This window comes from Ischnura elegans, chromosome 1 (assembly GCF_921293095.1).
Source record: "Ischnura elegans chromosome 1, ioIscEleg1.1, whole genome shotgun sequence".
Lineage (NCBI taxonomy): Eukaryota > Metazoa > Arthropoda > Insecta > Odonata > Coenagrionidae > Ischnura > Ischnura elegans.
Window position 1 is genome coordinate 125,564,520 of NC_060246.1, and position 20,821 is coordinate 125,585,340.

The following is a 20,821-nucleotide window of genomic DNA, read 5'->3' on the forward strand; positions in this document are numbered from 1 at the left end:
GGTTAGCCCGCGGAATGAGACAACGCATGCTGCTTTTACCATCGTGCTGAATCACCATCGACTTACGTCCATACTAGAAGTACGAATATCCTTTTTGGATCACCTTGGAAGCCAAAATTTTGGCGCGGGATGATTTTTAACAGGACGTTTCGCCGTTATATTTCGCTGGGGCGACTGAAAACATAGCGAATGCAAAATTCTAGAAAACCTTCCGTTAGGGATAGATATTTCGTAGTTCATAATTCTGGATTAATGACCATCTACTGTAATTACAATAAATATATTATAAACAGCTTCGACCAATAAGTCGAATAATAAACGAAAGGTGATAATGTTACTATCTCCGGCGATCATCTGTCAACAATCACGCATACACGGCGATTGCCGTATATTTTAGGTTTCGATATCCTTCTACGGCAAATTTGAACTAAGAGCGATATTCGCGTTCGTTAAGGAGCCTGAAATATTACTGAGAGGGCGCAGGGGGAAGCAATAATTAGATTCGCAATGTTTTTAGTTTTGCGCTCAACAGCACGACGTCATTTCAACCATTCTTGTATTCCTTTTTGTAACTCATTGAGACAAATAAATAACCTAACTTCGTATTGCTCCAGTCGGGATTTTCAAAAGAAGTCGAAAGGCAACTGCGTAAAATCAAGATTAGCGGCCTCTTAGGGGCTGGGGTTATGCCGCGCAAAATCGAACAACCACGTAAAATCAAGAAAAGATGTAAAATCGAAGTTTCGACATTGCAATTACTTCCCTATGCTTTCCGGCCGGACTTGAGTGTCGCTGCATAAAAACGAGAATTGATGTTAAATCAAAGTGCGTTAAATCGAAGTTTTACTGTAATTTCTATTAAGTCTGCAGAGAAGAAGAGAGACAATTTTATAATGGCAGCACCTCACACACGGTAGGTATAAACAGCATTGACGGTGGAAAAGTCATCGATTGAATCGTTGGCAGAAAGGTAGATGGAGCCTTACCCGGACAGACTCCCGAGAAGAATTTAATTCGATCATTATTTATTTTTTTCTTTCTCCCTTCCGCGCTAATATTTATTTCCGCTCCTCATGGCACGCCTATTTCTGGAGCTAAAACTAAACGAAATCCTATTTCAATTCATATCAGCGTTGAACATCGTTTAAAATACAGTGAAGAACAAAATCCAAAAACTAAAGAAGGGCAAGATATTGAGCTATATTTTCAAGAGTTCACAAAAGAAACATTGCATTCACATTGCAAAATTTTTAATCTACACGGTATTCAGAAAATAATCAACCCAAATCACAACGTATTTCAAGCATCATTTAAGTTTGTTAATCATGTTTATGGTGGGTTAGCAAGACCAAAAAAATAAGCTCATAATATCAGATTGACGTCAGGTTTTGGCTCAATATTTTCAAATATTAAACAGATTGCTAATGTTTTAATCCCATGAACATAAATAATGGATTTAAAAAAGTTGGTATTCCATTTAGTTCTACCCAATACGTGATTCGTGCTTCCTAATTTGGATCAAATGATTAGGGTCAGTTATGGAATTGGCAAGGCAGGTATCCCAGCCGAATCTTTGCATGAACCTATTGGGAGGGCATCCTAATCTGTTAAGTGTCACGGGAGCAAGAACTGACTAAAAATATGTCAAGAAATGAAAAACAATGAGTCATACCCGATAGAATGAATAAGGATAACAAAGTTTTCTTCTTCATTTCCCTAATAATGAAAAATACTTCTCGAGCCTCTCTCCAGTTAGAAACTTACCCCCGTTGCCAGTAGAGATGCATCATGCACTTCCACAGTCATAGAGCATTCCAAGGGGGTGGGGTAAATAAGAGTGGGATGGGTGCAGCCTGGTTGAGGAAGTGGGGGCAGGATAAAGAGTGGTGCAGCGAGTGGGAGGAAGAGGGGTGGGTAAAGGGCCTTCAGCCTTGCCTGAGACTATGATTGGGGGTCGTGTTTTTTTTTACGATGCACTCAAGGTCATCACTGGGAAATGATAGGGAAGGAGAGAAATGCTAGTGAAGACGGGTTTGGGATGCGTAAGTTGGGTGTCAGGTAGATCAGCAAAAGGCTGAAGGAGAAAGTAAACAAAGGTTTTGGATAGAAAGATCTCTAGGGAATGGGGGAACGGGTAGGAGTGCTACCAGAAAGTTCATGGTTAGAGTTGAAAGTGCCTCTTCATTACGAGTAGCCTGCAAAATAAATTGGTGGTAAATAGCGCCCAATATTTAAGATACTCCTGCTCACTTTTATTTTCGTCTTCACTGCTTTCATGTATGTCTAGTCTCGGCCACTGCTTCTACTCCACTGTTAGCTGCTTAGACACTCACTAGGCACAGACTGAAGCCCTTAGCACATTATCTCATGAATTTAGTTCAAGCCCATACCTTACGATTCAGTGCTTCCAGGACGAAGGACAGCCAGACACGGCCTCCCTCGTAGATAGATAGCAAGGTAATTACACAAAAACTTAATGCCCTGAATCGTCAAATCCCCATTCAAATTGGCAATAGAGGAGCCATTTGGCCCTCAATATGGGTTCCTGTGTGAAGTATTATATCATCTGTGACTTAAATCCTTACTACATCTCAACACCTACTTGATGACAACCACAGTATTTTCCCTGACCTTTCCCCCTAGCCCCCCCCCGAAATGTAATGTGGTCTCTAAAATAATACTTTAAAATGAAAAATATTTCCTCTATCATTGAGTGACTTAATGCTCTTCTTTCCTCATATTTCCAACTGTTGATTTGGAAAGTGGTGACAAGAGGTTGCTTATTAACCGACAAGAACGTTGAAATTGGAGAAATTTTATGGACTTGCAGCATTTCCTTGGTATGATTCAATTAAGTAAGTTTAAGTAGGAGTATAAGAAATACCCTCATGACGTTCCTCGCATTTTAAATACGAAGTATTGTCGACGCGATGTTTACGAGTTTGCACGCAAATAGGGAAATTGTATCAGCCACAATATTTTTACTGAACTCCTACTTCTCCTCGATTCCTACCGTTGTTTTTAGGCGAACCCTTTCCCTCCAAAGTCGCACTATCATTTAAGATTTTGATCACTTTTTAAGATCACTTTGATGCACTGCTGTCAGAAGCACTTATTATTTTTGCTGCTTTTGCTGGAATAACTAGTTTTGTTGACAAATTTTTGCTGTAGTTCGTATAAACGAATACCATTTGCTCCTGGGGACCGAGCCCGATGTTCGTAATTTCAAAACATTTCGTACATCAAAACTTCGTATTATCGAAAAGCGCCATGTATTTACCGTAGGCTTTTCATCGAAACCACAATTTCACTTCGTAATATCCTGATTCGTATAATCAAGAGTTTACTGTGTTATTTCCATCAGTACGTAGGTAGTTACATAAAATATGTTAAAACATGCTCACCATATGGAGGTGAAGGGCCAGGCATCATTCCACGGGGACGAACACGAGTAGATCCTATTGTTTCAATTTGAAAGCCTTCTTGCTGAGGTTGACGTGCAGGTTCAGGAGCAACAAATGGCACAGTGGTTACACTAGTAACAGTTGATACAGCAGACACCACAGTCGTTGAAGGGTCATCAGAAACGTAATTAGGAGGAGGAATTGATGTATCTGGCAACGTGGATATGGGAATTACTGCATCCAGATTGCGTTCATCAACAGTTGGAGTTCCAGGCCTTTCCTCAACTGGACGCCTAACATATAAAGATGAATTGACAAATCAATTTAACAAAATAGTTTACACACATTTGTCAGCTTCTTATAATAATGTTAACAGTTCTCTCTCATAATAATACCAGAGGCATGCTCCCTTTATATCCAAAATCTCTCAAGAAATTTTTACATGAACAATTCATTTAGTTATTATGACATCTGACATACAAAGAGTGCTCTTCATTCCGTAAAGAAAGAGAGAATCCCAGAGAATTTTGGGAAAAAGTTCATAAAAAATGTTCAGGCAAGAACAGAACATGAGTAACTTCTTACCTTGGTCCCTCACTCCTCTTAAATATCATTGAAATGCATAATGTAGATTTTAAGAACTGCAACCACACACATATGAAATTTTTTACACCTAAATAGATCATATTAATATTTATGGCATACCATAATACTAATTTCTCAGGAATAGATAGAATTTGAATAAGAATACAGGGGATTAATTCTAATGAAAATCACCAGATAAATTTCACCTCAATGTGAAAAGTCTATGGTAATGTTTCAAATCTTAATGTAAAAATGATTAATTTTTGACTTAATGCCTAGAATAAAAAATAGCTAAAGCTTATGTGACATAAAATTATCTAGATAAGTGAAAACCATTGCAAAAAAATTAAAATACATGCACACTGATCTAAACTACAGATAATGGTCCTCCCAGGAAGAGATGGGTCTAAAAGAACCAAGATGTGAAAACAAACTGTTCAGTGAAATATAACAGTTCAAAAAAGAACAGTTTTCTAACACTCCCAGCCCATTGTTGGTCTGCAATGCACTTGTGAAGCACTTTCTGGTCAGTATGTATGCTCACCAAGAGGTACTTTGAAGTGCAGATGAATCACTAACTTACTCCATCAGGTGTTTAAAATTTGTTATTGATAACATACATTTATACAAAAAAGTTTCAATAGAATGAGATTTTGAGCAAAAATAATTTAATCATTTAATTTTCATTTTTCACTATTGATATTTTTTTAGCAGTTTGCATAACTGGGTTAATGTATGCATTTCTCTGCATTAAAATAAAATAATTATGGACTGTGATATTGCGAAAAAAAAACATTTGGCTCTAATTTTCCATAACCTTATTATCAAATCTGACTATACATTACTGTATTGTAATTTTAAAGCAAAGGGGAAGAACTTCCAATGCAGCTAGAGAAAGTCAATCGAAGGATGTAGGTAATCATTACTTTCACAGCGATGAAAAATAACTTTTTCACCTATGTGGATTTCATTAGATAACACGAGCTACATCACAAATTTTTATGAAAAGATATTATGACCATTTCACTTAATTTCACATAAATAAACTCAAAATATATACCCCTGTTTCATCCTTCCCTACGTCACAAGTTATGCAGATTCACACCAAGACAGAGAAAATACAGTAAAACCTCTATACCAGGGCCGGCCCTATCAGGTGCGGGGCTAGGGGCGAACCTTCAATGCGGGGCCCTTCACTTAAAATATTAAACTCTATACCCCATCTACAAACTCAAGCATTTTGAATCCCTACCACTCTCTGGCTAAGTATGTGTTCCCCTCCCAAATTCAGACTTCGTAAATACGCCGTTATTCTACCATCACGCAGTTGAGTTCAAAATATTATAATACAAATAAAATTTATAATTATATTTATTCATAAAATTATAAGCACAATAAAAATTACTGCATTATTATTCCTTTTTCATGATATTATTTTTTGTCTAGCACGGACTTAACAATACAGTAATAGTTGAAATTGTGTTGTCAAAACTATCGTATATTTTAATTTTTTTTCAAGAATGCCCCGGGCCCCCCAAAGCTGGCCTTAGGCCCAGGGCGGTCGCCCAGCCCTAAGGCCAGCCCTGCTCTATACAACAAACCCCAACACAGCAAAATTTAAAGGAAACCTCCCTATTTCAAAGTCATTGGCCAGGTACCAGACCCGTACAATGGACAATGCATGCAAAAAAAACCTTTAATGAACCTCTCTAGTTAAAAAAAAACTCCCAACAAAGAAGTATGCGTTTGGACCCAAAACATAGAAGGTGCCCCTCTAGAACGAATTATAGAGGAAAAAAGTGGTACAGCAAACTCCCAATTATCCAAGCCAATGATAGGGAGAGGCGGCACAAATAACACTGTTCTGCAAAAAAATAGTTCAAAAATTGCCTCGCTACAATTTAGGGTGTTTCTGGCTAATTTTGTGTCGCTGAATCCGAAAATGACCTCCGTTTTTTCTATCACCCTCCATTCTTACGCAACCCCTTAATTGGGGAAAACAACCCCTTATCTAAACTTATCGCTTTTCAAGGGACTTTTACTAATGTTATCTGCTTCTGATTGAAAAAAACTGACGTTTAAGGGCTATCAGGGTCAAGATAGAGACTAACTTCACCAGGGTTGAAAAGATTTAGGGGGTGAAAATTTAAAAAAAAAACTTAAAAAACATTAAAATAACCATTTTTCTTAGTTTTTTATGACGATATGATATGGTAGGTAATGGAAAAGTTTTTAAGGTATGAATACACTGTTCACCCCCTCTATTTTGTAAAGGATTAATATAACATAAAATATAAGAGGGGAAGGGGGGTATATGAGTGATACCACTCGTATACCCCCTTTCCCCTCTAGGAAGTGGTATAAAGAGCTGCCAAAAAAAATCTGAACACAAATGAAATTTGTCAAAATATTATTGTAACAGCATTTGGGGGCTCATGATTTGACTTCATTGACCTCCTTACTTTTAAAGTAAGAGCTTAGACCTTTCCATTAAATACATTGTAAATGCATTGGGAAAAATTTGGAATTACACTGTAAAAGTTACTCACCACATGTTTTGACATTCTTGGACACATTTTAACGTATCTTCATGTGTCTTGGCAGTCGCACTTGCTGATGTTTATCTATGAAAGAAACCAGTGGTCTATTCAGTACGTCACACTTTTTCCTGCGTGCCGAGTTATAATCTTCCAAGTCTTTTCTTTATTTTTCTAGCGTGTGTTCGATTTAGCGTGTTATTTTGCGAGCGATAAAGTGTTTTCTCACAATCATTCAGCGATCCTGCAAAAATCATCCCAATTCATTTTGTAACATCTGTGGAGATTTAGTGTTTAAAGACCAAAGGAAAGCAATGACTGAAATTGTGCGGAAATCTTATGAACTTTATTTCGGGTGTAAAATTGGTGACCAAGACAAATCGTGGACCCCTAAATTCTGTTGCAGTGGTTGTCATAAACGTCTTTGTGAATGGCTAAACTGGGAAAATCGTTCCCTAAATTGCGGAGTGCCAATGGTTTTAGTTGAACCCACTTGTCATTTAACGAATTGCTATTTTTGCAAAACCGACACTATGGGTGAAAAAAAAACAATTCTGGAATGATTTATCTGAATTTACCATCAGAAATTCGCCCGGTGAAGCATACTGATTCTATTCCTATCCCTAAAGCTCAAGCTACTAGCACCCTCGATGATTCTGATGTCTTAGTGAACAAAGCTACGCAGGAAGTGGAAGCAGGTCCTAGCCATCGAGATGAATATTACAGCCCTGATGTAGAAGAACCTCAGACTAGTCATAAAGGGCACCTCATCCCATAACACGAGGACCTAAGTGATCTAATACAAGATTTAGACTTACCGAAGGGTAAAGCACAACTTCTTGGCTCGCATTTGCAGCAATGGAATCTTTTGTCTGATAGTGTGAATGCTTCTTACTACAGAGACAGACAGTCAACCCTCACTCAATTTTTTCAACGGATAATGAAAATGATGATTTGATTTTCTGCACTGATTTTGAAGGACTGATGAGGGAATTAGCAATTAAGAATGATCCAGACCAATGGAGGGTATTCATCGACTTGTCGAAGACAAGTTTTATGGTTGTTTTACTGAACAGCAGCCACGATTTACCTTCGGTTCCTATTGGATATGCCACTGTTTTAAAGGAAACCCATATTCCAGATTTTTGTGGCAGCTCTTTATACCACCTCCCTAAACCCCCTCCTATACTACTCGTATACCCCCCTTCCCCTCTTATATTTTATGTTATATAGTTATATACGTTATATATATATTTCAAATTCACATTCACACTGGTCGCCACAGGCGAATATACAATCATAATAACATATAATAGAAATCGAAACAAAGGGATAGAAACATAAATACAGGACGATGACACTGTGGCGTGGAGATAGAATGAAGGCCGAAAACACATGGAAAAAAGTTCACCTGAACCGGGAATCGAACCACGGACCTTCTGCTTTCCGGGCAGATGCTCAGACCACCGAGCTATCCAGGCTAATCTAATCTCCAGTGTTTTCGGCGGGGGTTTATACACCCAAATCCCCCTAGGTCTAGCCCCATCAGTTGGCCAAGAGATGGCTCTGGGCAGAGGTCCCGCCACGAACGATGAATTCAACACACACAGAAGAAGAAATGGAATTAAAGATTGTCACAATCACACACACAGTAGGATAGATATAGCACGTGCATTTCGGGGAACGCTGATCCCAACAAGAGGAAACGAACCATAGAGGTCATATACATTTCAAATTCACATTCACACTGGTCGCCACAGGCGGAATATACAATCATAATAACATATAATAGAAATATATTTATATACAGTGGAACTTGGTTAGTACGTTTCTGAAGGGACCACGAAAAATGAACGTACTAACCAGGAAAACGTACTAACGAGGAAAGTAAATAATAGCAGTCGGGGTTATTGCAATCAGTGAAAAAGTCGTCATAATTACAATTACTATCAGTAGTTCTCATAGGATCGCCTTCCTGAACTCTTTTCACATTTAAAATCAAGAAAATGAGCGCTACCATGAAAAACAATACCATGTGAATAAAAATCACAATTTTTCATGGACATCCCGGAGAGGATTTCATGATTACAGCGTCTATCTCCCGTGATTTATCCTATATCTATTTACAGAACGAGGACGAGTGAAGCTCAGACAAGCGAAGACAAGTCATTTTTCTTTCTCACAGCGTACTCGGAGAATATAACAACAACCCGGAGTAAGTCAACTGGTTTTTTAAACATCATAAAAATTGGGCAAAATTATATTGACTTTCAAATTACGGCAACAGCCGTAGACATTCGCTTCTGGAATGATACCATTTCGATTGTAAAATCGATCGATATATCAACTGATGACACGCAAGATTATTAGATTACGACGTAATTACAAGAAAATTTTATATTAAAGTTGAAATTTACTTTCAAAATTTGTCTAATGTCGTCTGCTTTCGTTCCGAGATCAAGTATTTTTAAGCTAAGCTTCGCGTGGAGATCCAGAGGATCGTCTGCTCCCGCAACAGTAGTCAAGTAAATACGCACGACGTCGAGTTTCTGGAGCAGTACTGTTTTAGATAATGTGGGAATTGTCTAATACCGTTAAGACTCATTTCTTCATCATGATAACTCGTGCAATAGCAACAATTGCCCACTCATGAACTTTGAGCGCAGCAGTGGGCACTCCCAAGCTCCAAAGGCAACAGAAGGTGAGGAGCTCGGGGTGGGGAAAATTGGGGCTTCTTATTGGCTGTAGTTTTTCATAGTCAGACATTCCCAAAAAATGGCCGCATTTTATTTTTCATCACGTCACAAGAATTTAGGAATGCATTTGGATAAATTACGGTAGAAGAAAGAGATGTGGAATGAATGGAAGAATGTTAATGGCTAATAATAATAAATTAAATCATGAATTCAGACGTTTGCGACCCTTAAGAAGACACTAGAGAACGAATTGCGGGTTGCGTCACGGCAAGCAATTGAGCGTACTAACCAGGAAAGCGCAATTTTTTCAAACGTACTAACCAAATTCTTTTACCTGTATTTTGTTCGGATGGTACCGGGACCGAGGGAAATCGCCGTACTAAGGAGGAAAACGTACTAAGGAGGAACGTACTAACCAAGTTCCACTGTATATATCCTTCACAAAATAGAGGGGGTGAACAGTGTATTCATACCTTAAAAACTTTTCCATTACCTACCATATTATAACGTCATAAAAAACTAAGAAAAATGGTTATTTTAATGTTTTTTAAGTTTTTTTTTTCAATTTTCACCCCCTAAATCTTTTCAACCCTGGTGAAGTTAGTCTCTATCTTGACCCTGATAGCCCTTAAACGTCAGTTTTTTTCAATAAGAAGCAGATAACATTAGCAAAAGTCCCTTGAAAAGCGATAAGTTTAGATAAGGGGTTGTTTTCCCCAATTTAGGGGTTGCGTAAGAATGGAGGGTGATAGAAAAAAACAGAGGTCATTTTCGGATTCAGCGACCCAAAATTAGCCAGAAACACCCTAAATTGTAGCGACGCAATTTTTGAACTATTTTTTTGCAGAACAGTGTAATCAGTTAACATGAATAATAACTTTCACTTTCATTTCATCTAATTTCAAAATTAACATAAATCAAATGATCTATTATTATTAACACTCATTGTAGGTTATTTTATATTGCTATCTAAAATCAGTAACAGCTTTATTTTCCCAACCGTAATTTTTTTAATGGCAATAAAGTGATTGTACTCATGTTCCTACTGCAAAATGTAAGGCTTGGTTTCCGAAAACCACGCATCTGTGGCTGTCTGATGCATGGCGCATGACCATGGATTCAGAAAGGTGGTTTGCACGAATGCTTCAAAACCACTGCATGGCATTGGAAACTACCATGTCAGGTACCATGCCACAGAGTCGCATCTCTCACAAGTTGTACAGATGCAACTGCTGCAGAATGCAGATCCATGATCACCGAGAGCGAATGAACACCATGATGCTTGAAAAACAGGAATATGGAACTCCTGTGAAGGCGACAGGCGTGCAATCACACCATCGTGCAGCAGAGTTTCTACGAAGCCAGGACTTATGGCAAATTTTCTACTCAGGCGAGTGCCTGGCTATGACTCATGCTATCTCTATTTCCACTTCCCTTGCTGCATCACTTCTACTATTCCCTTCCTCTCCAGTTTGACCTTGAGTAGTCACGGTGTAAAAATGCCCAAGTGCAACAAAATCTCCAGGTCTCTTGGGCCATATTCAACCACATGCAAGGCCACAGCGATAATTGCACATTTGCAATATGAAATATTCTATAGATAGATAGCAAAATATTGATAACATTTCTTTTAATTTACCATTGGTTAACCAATGAAGAATCCTATAAAATAAAAGAAGGGTTTTTTCCTGCAGCTGATCATTGTCTGCAATGCTAAAGCAGAGTTCCAAGTAAACTTGAAACATATCTTCTCATCAAATAAATAAAATCCCATTTTATGAAGGGGATTCTAACAGAAACAATAAGCCTGGTGCAGCTTTGCATTAAAATGCGAATACCCTGGAGCTTTTGCATTCAATTCTATTTTTGTAAAGAGCACAGATAACATCGAAGGAATCAGAACTTATGCATGGATAATCCGCAACCCCCAGCCGGATAATCGGGAGTCTGCTGAAGTACTAATCATCACAAGGTAATTCATAATCATTTTCTTTGCAAAATTGATTTTTTTAATACAGGCGGTCCTCCACTTTCGTACACTCGACTTTTGTACAATTCGCACTTTCGTACGTTCAAAATTGACATCTTTTACTTGACTTCCGTACGCTAAATTCGGACTTTCGGATGTTGGTCTGTAATTTTTTTAAATTCCCATGATGTTTACTGTACATCCCAACATTCAATTGTTTCAAATGGCAGTATATGCGAACAATACGAACGTATAGAATGAAGGGAGTCGTTGGTATACCATATTCCCGAACTGAAGGTGGCTGACCTTGAGCGTGCTCGCAACCCACCCACTCTTCTAACCAATCACAGAAGAGCGACAGGAGAAAGTGTGGAAGATCCCGCAGTCTCTCTCCGAACTCCGAGCAGTGAACATCGCTCTCCAGCTGGCAGTGTTGCCAAGCCGAATCTTTGGAGATCGCTTTGGCACTCGTTCTGCCGCCCCCAAAAGTACCGTTACTCCCAAGGCTGGCAACGCCGGTCGGCCGGATGGAGGGGAGCGGAGTGGAAAAGGGAAGGGGATGGAGGGGAACGGAGAGGTGGAAGGGGCAGCGCTTCCCATTGGCTACTTTCTATTTTCCACCCAGCCGCCTTCAGTTCGGGAAAATGGTATAGTTGACTCTATTCTAGGTGATTTATTTGAGAGAGAGACTGCCTGCTATAGGCTCCTTCATCAAGAGAAAAAGAAAGCCTTCATTGGAGTGATTTTTCAAAAAAGTTGACTAAACATCATCAAATAGCTTCCAATAAAACTAGTAAGATCTTCTTTCTAATGTGTTTTTTTCGTTTGAGTGTTGTTTAATTCATGTACACCTTCGGCAACGATATTGTACGAAATATCACCCGAATTCCGTTTGTCTTTTGTCTTTTTTGAATAACTTGCGAAATATGCACGATCACGAATGTCACCTGCCGAATGTCGAATTTTGGTGTGAAAATTAAAAGGTATCCAGAGTGCGGGTTCAACAATTACATTTTGTCATGCTTCTTAATATGTCTTTTTATTTATAGTGGACGTAATAAGTGGAATGTCAACTTAAACGCCAAGAGGAAGTTTCACTCGATAGCCACCGGAGTTCTTGTTTTTTTAAACTTTTATTTACATTTTCTGCGTATTTTCGAAAGAAATTAGATGATTCAAGGAATTTTATTAACATATTATTAAAATTTAGTGAATTGAAATAAAATCCGTGAAAAAAAAGGTTTTAGTACATATATTCCGTAACCCCTTATTAGTATGGAAGTCAATGGTTCAACTTTCGTATATTCGACTTTCGTACAAGTTTTCCGGAACGCATTGTGTGCGAAAGTAGGGGACTGCCTGTAATCATATAAACATTGAGGAACATGCAAGACTGACAGATTTGATGTGCATATGCTAAAAAGAGCAATAGCAAGTGGACTTGCCAATTTCCAGCACAGAATAGGAAAAAACTTCTCAGAAGAAGATTAATTTACTGGGCGTCATTCTAAAACAAAGAAATAGCATCAACCTACATTACTCGTTTAAAGGACTGTTCATTTATCTGAACAGGATTATCATCAAAATAAACAGTTCATCAAATTAACAGTTTAACCCACCTCTACTTCTGGGTATTTGACGAACCATAGCCATTACAGTGTTAAACTCAAATATGGAATGAACACTAATTTGGAAAAATATTTTTTTAACTCTGTTACATGCATAAATTTACATAGTCTTTTGTTATAACTAAATTTCAGAACTTAAGTTTTGAAAAAATAAAAGATTTCTATAGAGATGTTAACACCAAAAAGACTTCATAACTAAGGTTTAGCAATAGCAAAATAATATTACCTTGGCTGATATCCATGTCCAGCCATAACAGGAGTTAAGTTAGATGATGAATGCTGAGCCACAGTTATAGGTCCTTTGTGAGATAATCCAACTGCAGACACACTGGACACTATGGGCTGTTGAGAACTCATTTGAGAGACAGGGTGGGTAGGTACTACCCTGGTATTACAAAGAGCAGGAGCTGTAGCTGGAGTGTGGGAGGAAGGGTAATCTCTGTTACTGGATGGATATGTAGAAAGCTGAGAACGTGACGACAAAGCCCCTGAGGAGTAACTGCCAGCCTTTGGAGCTACCTGAATTACAGGGGCTCCAAGGACTGGTATAACAGATGAAGACACAGACGTGATCACCTCAGGTGCTGCGCATTCACTTTCACCTTTAATTACGGAGAAAATCAGAAAACTTGTCACTTTATCCAGCACTTTGCAAAGAAATCATTAATTGATCAATTGCCAATTACTACAGTGCTTTCTAGTAGGCCTTCCATTAATCTCTACTCAAAGCATGCTAAATTATATACAAACTCAGAAAGTTAAGATAGCAATAAAGTTAAATTTGCATAAATATTTGAAAGAAAACATTGCATAACTATTATTGGTAACATGGTAAAAATATGCACTAAGCATGAGTAAGTACAAAAACAAAAACATGCTCTCACTCAGCAGTTATTTCTGATGTATTGTTCATTTCTATGTAGTATGTTTTAATTGAATTTACATGAATGAACTACTCCAGCATAAATGTGTCTGCAGATGGGTGTCCACTATGAATCAATACAAAATTTGCCTGAAATTTCCAGGTTTTCCAGGGGAACTTTCTCTTACAGAGAGCTATTCGGTCATAAACATAAGCATATTTGGCTATATATTGCTCATGGCATAGAAAATATTGCCCAAAAGAATACAAGTCAAGTCATTTTAACGGAGAGTAAAATTTCTGAGATACTGAAATTTATCTAGACATGCAAGTTACCAAAATTTGATGACATTCAATAAACCATGTACAAATGCTACAAAACTTAGCTAACATATCAAAACATGAAAAAAACAGGGCAGACATTATCAAATTATTCTAACAATTATAAATGATACTGTGGTGGACACTATTTAAAACCCTCGATCCATCACATGTCTATCATAAATGCTCTCAACATGACAGTGAAATACCTCATAAACAAACTGCAGTGGCCTCTGAACTGAAGCACAGTATGCAAACAGTTCTGCGAACTAGTTTCCAAATATAAGCTGTGGGAGCATCTCTTACACAAATAATGTAAGAAGATGAAGGAAGGATAAAGATGCATTACTCCATACAAATGGGGGAAGATCTTTCCCGGGAAAATCTGCCAGCTACCCCATCCTGGAATATAGGCTGGCACAAAACATAAGGGATAGAAGACAATGTGGCTGTACAGCATTGACAGATATGTGTTTTGAAGGCACTTGAAATAGGCAGAGAAATGAACATCAGCCATTATCAGTTGAGGGTAAGTGCAGGATGTGTTGATCAGTTTTATCGATGGAATGGTTTTTCAATTAGAGGAAGGACGACAATTTCTCTATGACTTCCTGAAATGTACAAGCATAGATCGCTCATCTTTCAGCGGTATATGATTGGCTTGAGACCAAAAAAAATTAATCTTGTTAGGCCAAATTGGAAATGCAGACCAGGTATCAGTGTACTACGGAATGCCTGTTGAAAACACAGTTAATGAGAAAAGACCAAAATCCATAATATTGACAACTGGAGGAGAAAACAGTGGTACACTTTCATGCTTGCAGAATTGGCGTATGGGTAGACTTCCAACGTATGAGATTTTTCAAAGAAAACACAACCCAAAAGAAAAACTGCCTGCAGGCATTATTGTTCAGGCTAATGAAAAGGGTTGGATGGACAATAGTTCGGTGTTGGACAGGAAAAGGTGTGCGTGGGAGTGTCGCCCAGGGGCTCTGCTCAACCTTCCCATTGCTTGTCCTGGACAGTTTTAGCGGGCATTTAACAGATGATGTGAAAAAATGCCTGAAAAATCATTTAAACTAGCCAAGTAATTATTCCTGGGATGATGACTTCAGTGTTGCAGCCTCTAAATGTCTATATAAATCACCCCTTCAAGGCTAGCATGAAGAGGCATTATGTGGAGTGGACGGGAGGCATAGCACATGAAACAACACCAACATGACAAATAGACAAACCAGGACTAACACAAATATGACATGGGATTATTAATAATCGGAAGCTAATTCCTGAAGACTTGGTAATAAAAAATTTCAAGAAGTGCTGCATTTTGAATAATTTGGATGGTATTTAAGACATTGTGACTTGGGATACCAGTGACAATTAAAGTTCTGCTGGAGAAGACAATATTTCTAGTGACAAAGAATAAAGGTCAGTAAAAATGATCATAATACAGTAAAACCTCTTTACATAATAATTGAGGGGACCAAAATTTGGACAATTTGATGTATGGAGGTTCACTATAGAAAGGTTTTAGTGATAGGCACCATTTTCCTTGTCCTTTGAAAATGAAAAACAGGTCTGTCCTTTAAACCATTATATCTATATGTTTAAACAAACATGCATGCATTAGTGAACAAAAATTTATTAATTAATAATAACAGAAAGCAAGCGGTATCACATGATTTTTAACATGACTCGAGAGAAAATGATGTGATCTCTCTTAATTCAACCGTCACTTGAAATGATTAGGATAGTTGGATACCTTTTTTCTTATTTACTGTTAGGTAAGCTCTCATATGGAGCAAACTGGCCATAACTAATGGTTAATGTAAAAATTACAGCATATTAAAGGTGTATAAGAAAAAAAATGAGTGTGAAACATTTATTTAAACATTTATCCTGAAAATGTCATTCCATGTACGTAATCATGGCTGCATTAATGGTCTCTAGTTGTTTTGGTACGATTTTCGGAGGTAGTTTGGCCATCTAGGGGGTGTCTCCTTTGTGTGATAAGTGGAGGTTTTATGAGATAAAGAGGTTCACTACATAGAGGTTTGCCAATAAATTTACTTGTAAATCTGACGGGACTATAAGGGTGGTATGAAGTATGGAGGTTTATGATGTAAAGAGGTTCACTACACAGATGTTGTACCGTAATCATTGATGAGTCTAATTATGTATTCCTCAATTTATTTTTAACCTCTCTCTCCTGAACCATATACAATTTTTTGCCACCGGGTAAATTTAAAATGGATGTGACAGGACATGCTTACACCACAACACTGGTCTGACTTATAATCAACCTGTTACAAAAAAAACTGTTAATATCTTTATCATTATTTGAAAAGCCAAAATTATGCTTTCCTAAAGCTGGGGGATTTCATCTCAAATCAGGCAGAGGGGTGTCAGGTGACCATCAATGATTTCTCTGAAATTTATATATGTGAAAGCAGTATCCTTGTGATGAATAACGATGACTTTATCTCTGCTCAGAACTGAACCGTCATAAAGTTACCGCCCCTTGAACATTGCAGTGTCAGGCCTCAGAGTAAAAAATGAAAAATCACATAAATGCTGATTACTAAGGAACCATGGCCCATAAAGCAGTGATTATTGTTTTATTTTGAAGAAAATTTATTTATGCACATTATGGCATAACTTGCAAGTCATTTGAAGCAATAATAAACAAATAGGACTTGTTTAAACAATAAAAATTAGTCATTATTTAACAATTTATTACTAAAAAAGGCCACCTTTTATTTTCTTTAAAATTTCTCAGCAAGTAGTTTAAATGTTCTGCTTTCAATTAAAAAAATAAAAAAAGGTAGTATTTTTATACTTTTTGTTTTAAGGCATGTCAAAGTTAGGCATGTTTAAGACTATTTTACACCAAGATTGCATACCTTCAAGGGGGGAAAAAATGCAGTTTCCTTCTACTTAGCATTCATAACAGTGAAAAGTTCATATCTGAATGATTGGTTACATCTATTGACTGAAAGCAAGTCCAATCTTGTTTACTTCCATGGCATCCAATGTATGCAAACACCCACTGCTACTGGCTGGAAACGGTGAATGCAGAATGAGTCGCAATTTGCACAGAGTATTTTTCAATGGCAGTTCACATAAGTCTTTCTTCTACTTTGGGCCATGTGGAACATTTCGATGGACCATGTGGATGCATAAATGAGACACTAATGTCATTCTCTTCTAAAGACACTGCAGTGATTTTTGAAATCAGGTTTGACCAGGTTTTTCGGAAACACACAATGAAGTCATTCATGGTGAGATTTTGAGTACTGTACGTCATTACATATATCTGAATTTGTAAGTGTCACAGCCTGTTTGATTATGTGGATTACAGAGCGAGCTTTAGTTGTCCCGTGTCTGTTAACTACCAAGCATGAAACTGTTGACGCCATGTATAGGTGCTACTTTCACCTAATTATTTTTTTGTTTAAATTGAGCTTGTTAACATGTGTAAAATGCAAGTTTCATATTAGGCAAGAATTTACTAACTTAACGAAAGTGATAAATGTCAAATTGTACCTTTATTACCTAGTGGATTGTACCTCTTGTAAAATAATACCGTCAAATGTGTACTTCATGGTAAAATAATGTCTCAAGGCCGTATCACACTAGCGACTGCGACCGCCGCTGCGACCGCGACTGCGGCTGCGACTGCACCCCATCACACATTGCGGCCGACGCCACGATCGCGCATGCGCACGTATGAACGTTTCTGCTTGTGGCATGTTTGTTTACGAAAGCCCAAAAAATAGATAGAGAGCAGCAATTGTTGAAAATATTCCTAAAATATGTTAAAACGTACTTCATTTTCATTCACCTGTGTACTCGGGTGCAATATCCAATATACTGGGCTTCCATCTTCACTTTAAAAATCCGAAATTATCTCAGCGTTATCTTATAACCTTCTTGAACTTCTCTCGCTACGGTAACCAAAACAAACAAACACGTCTGCCTCAAGCGCGCGAGATTGAAATGGAGCTCTCTGATTGGCTGCGACTGCGACTCAGAAGAATAGCCGGTCGGCTATTCTTCGGAGTCGCAGTCGCAGCGTCGACTGCCTCGCTCTGATTGGTCGACGGGCCAGTCGCAGTCGCGGTCGCAGCCGCAGCGCCGGCCGCAGTCGCTAGTGTGATACGGCCTTCAGCAGTTTTTGAAGAAGCGAGAGTGAAATGTCTATGAGTGACCATGTTCAAATTTTATCATTCATTTCCACAAGTTAATCTAAACAACATAAATTGGCTGCTTTTCCAGTTTCAACCAAACATACGATTGACATATCATGCAGAGCTAAAAAAAACTCGGAATTTGGGGCAATGCTGATGTATACTGCTGGCATCCTCTTCCTCATAGTGCTCAATTTTACATTGTGCTTTCATTTTACTTGGATGATGATAAAGATTGTTCTTGTGTAACTCCTAATCAGCAATATGTGTTCACTGCCATTGAGAATCATTCAGACAAAACATTCATTCAGAGAAATTCATTGCCGAAGTTTAGGATTGAACCAAGAAAAGTGTTTATCATCACCATATTTGGAAAAAAGAAAGGGAAGCTATTCAAAAAGAGAAGTTGGTAACACTAATTGGTGTGGAGTTGGTGCTTCATTTCAACTTTTCCGAGAATTGGAGTGTGATTCTTCCAGATTAAGTACAACCGTATGACTGGCAAAAAGTACAGATATCAATATTAACCTGTGTGGAATATAATAACTAAGGTATGCAGGCACTTCAGATGATTTCTCACAGGACACTGCACATGCTTTTCTTAGGATGAATCAATAGAAGAACAATAGAGTAAAAAGATATCATATGGAGAAATAAATCATATATTTTAGAAAAGTCAGCCGCTAATTAAAAAAAATATTTCAGATATTTGACTTGGAGAAAAGTCTTAAACAGGAAGAAAGTCATTGGTGGTTGTTCAATGCAACAGGACATGAATAGGGTCCTTCTGATAGAGTTGCAAGAATTGGTCAAAAATTATGACACAAACTGAAACCTGAGATATTTCAATTGTGGCAAGTAAATTCAAACAAGTCCTTTGTACAACATGTGAGTATATCCTTGCCTAATATCAAACTTTTGCATTTTACACATGTTAAACTAGCCAAATAGGGTTCATTCCTTTCATTTTCCTTCATCAAAGAAAACGAAAGGCATTGATTGCGATTCGTTACCCACCTTAATTGTATTCATAATATACAAATTATTTGATTTATAGAAATCCCTGTTTAGACCAATGTTAATGGTTAATTTTAACCTCATTTGAAAAAGGATAGATTGGCACTGATGCGATGCCACTCCACATGACGTCACAGGGACCTAGATGCCATACGAGTGGATATGAGTTTTACATCATCTGAGATTACCAATGTATACATGAGGCACAGAGCTGCGGGAAACATCCCTTAAGAATCCCCTCTTAAAATTGCCTTTGGTCAGAGAATTTTCTTTGTTTGATAGGGTATTAATAATCCTTTTTTAAACCAAGCACTACCTGCTAGCAAGGAACTCTACGCTACCGCCATGCTCGGCAGCAAGCAGCCAGAGGTCACACGAGCTTTTCGCAGCATTCATACTTAGCCGTCGCGTTTTCGTACGCTTGAAGATTTTCACTTATCATTTAATCACAAAAAACACATATCATCATTTAAAAATCTAAAAGCGAGATATATGTACTCCAGGAGTAATAATATTTCGATTTAGGCAATGAACAATAATAGGAAACCACCCTATGTAGACAAAAAAATTATTGGGTGAAAGGTGCACCTATACATGGCATCAACAGTTTCATGTCTTGGTAGTTAACAGACACGGGACAACTAAAGCTCGCTCTGTAATCCACATAATCAAACAGGCTGTGACACTTACAAATTCAGATATATGTAATGACGTACAGTACTCAAAATCTCACCATGAATGACTTCATTGTGTGTTTCCGAAAAACCTGGTCAAACCTGATTTCAAAAATCACTGCAGTGTCTTTAGAAGAGAATGACATTAGTGTCTCATTTATGCATCCACATGGTCCATCGAAATGTTCCACATGGCCCAAAGTAGAAGAAAGACTTATGTGAACTGCCATTGAAAAATACTCTGTGCAAATTGCGACTCATTCTGCATTCACCGTTTCCAGCCAGTAGCAGTGGGTGTTTGCATACATTGGATGCCATGGAAGTAAACAAGATTGGACTTGCTTTCAGTCAATAGATGTAACCAATCATTCAGATATGAACTTTTCACTGTTATGAATGCTAAGTAGAAGGAAACTGCATTTTTTCCCCCCTTGAAGGTATGCAATCTTGGTGTAAAATAGTCGTAAACATGCCTAACTTTGACATGCCTTAAAACAAAAAGTATAAAAATACTACCTTTTTTTATTTTTTTAATTGAAAGCAGAACATTTAAACTACTTGCTGAGAAATTTTAAAGAAAATAAAAGGTGGCCTTTTTTAGTAATAAATTGTTAAATAATGACTAATTTTTATTGTTTAAACAAGTCCTATTTGTTTATTATTGCTTCAAATGACTTGCAAGTTATGCCATAATGTGCATAAATAAATTTTCTTCAAAATAAAACAATAATCACTGCTTTATGGGCCATGGTTCCTTAGTAATCAGCATTTATGTGATTTTTCATTTTTTACTCTGAGGCCTGACACTGCAATGTTCAAGGGGCGGTAACTTTATGACGGTTCAGTTCTGAGCAGAGATAAAGTCATCGTTATTCATCACAAGGATACTGCTTTCACATATATAAATTTCAGAGAAATCGGTGATGGTCACCTGACAT

The 20,821-nt window shown here is 37.7% G+C and overlaps 1 protein-coding gene across 3 annotated transcripts in view; it reads right to left on the bottom strand.

The window, feature by feature from the left end:
- LOC124169276 (E3 ubiquitin-protein ligase RBBP6-like) overlaps positions 1-20,821 on the bottom strand; it is a 156,438-nt gene that overhangs the window by 103,018 nt on the left and 32,599 nt on the right. For 2 of the 3 annotated variants that reach the window (XM_046547844.1, XM_046547852.1), the window contains exons 11-12: positions 13,046-13,421; positions 3,405-3,697 (exon numbers count right to left, since the gene is read on the bottom strand). In XM_046547844.1, coding sequence (XP_046403800.1) covers positions 3,405-3,697; positions 13,046-13,421 — 669 coding nt within the window. The remainder of the gene's footprint in view (positions 1-3,404; positions 3,698-13,045; positions 13,422-20,821) is intronic. The other variant, XM_046547857.1, reaches the window with a different exon arrangement.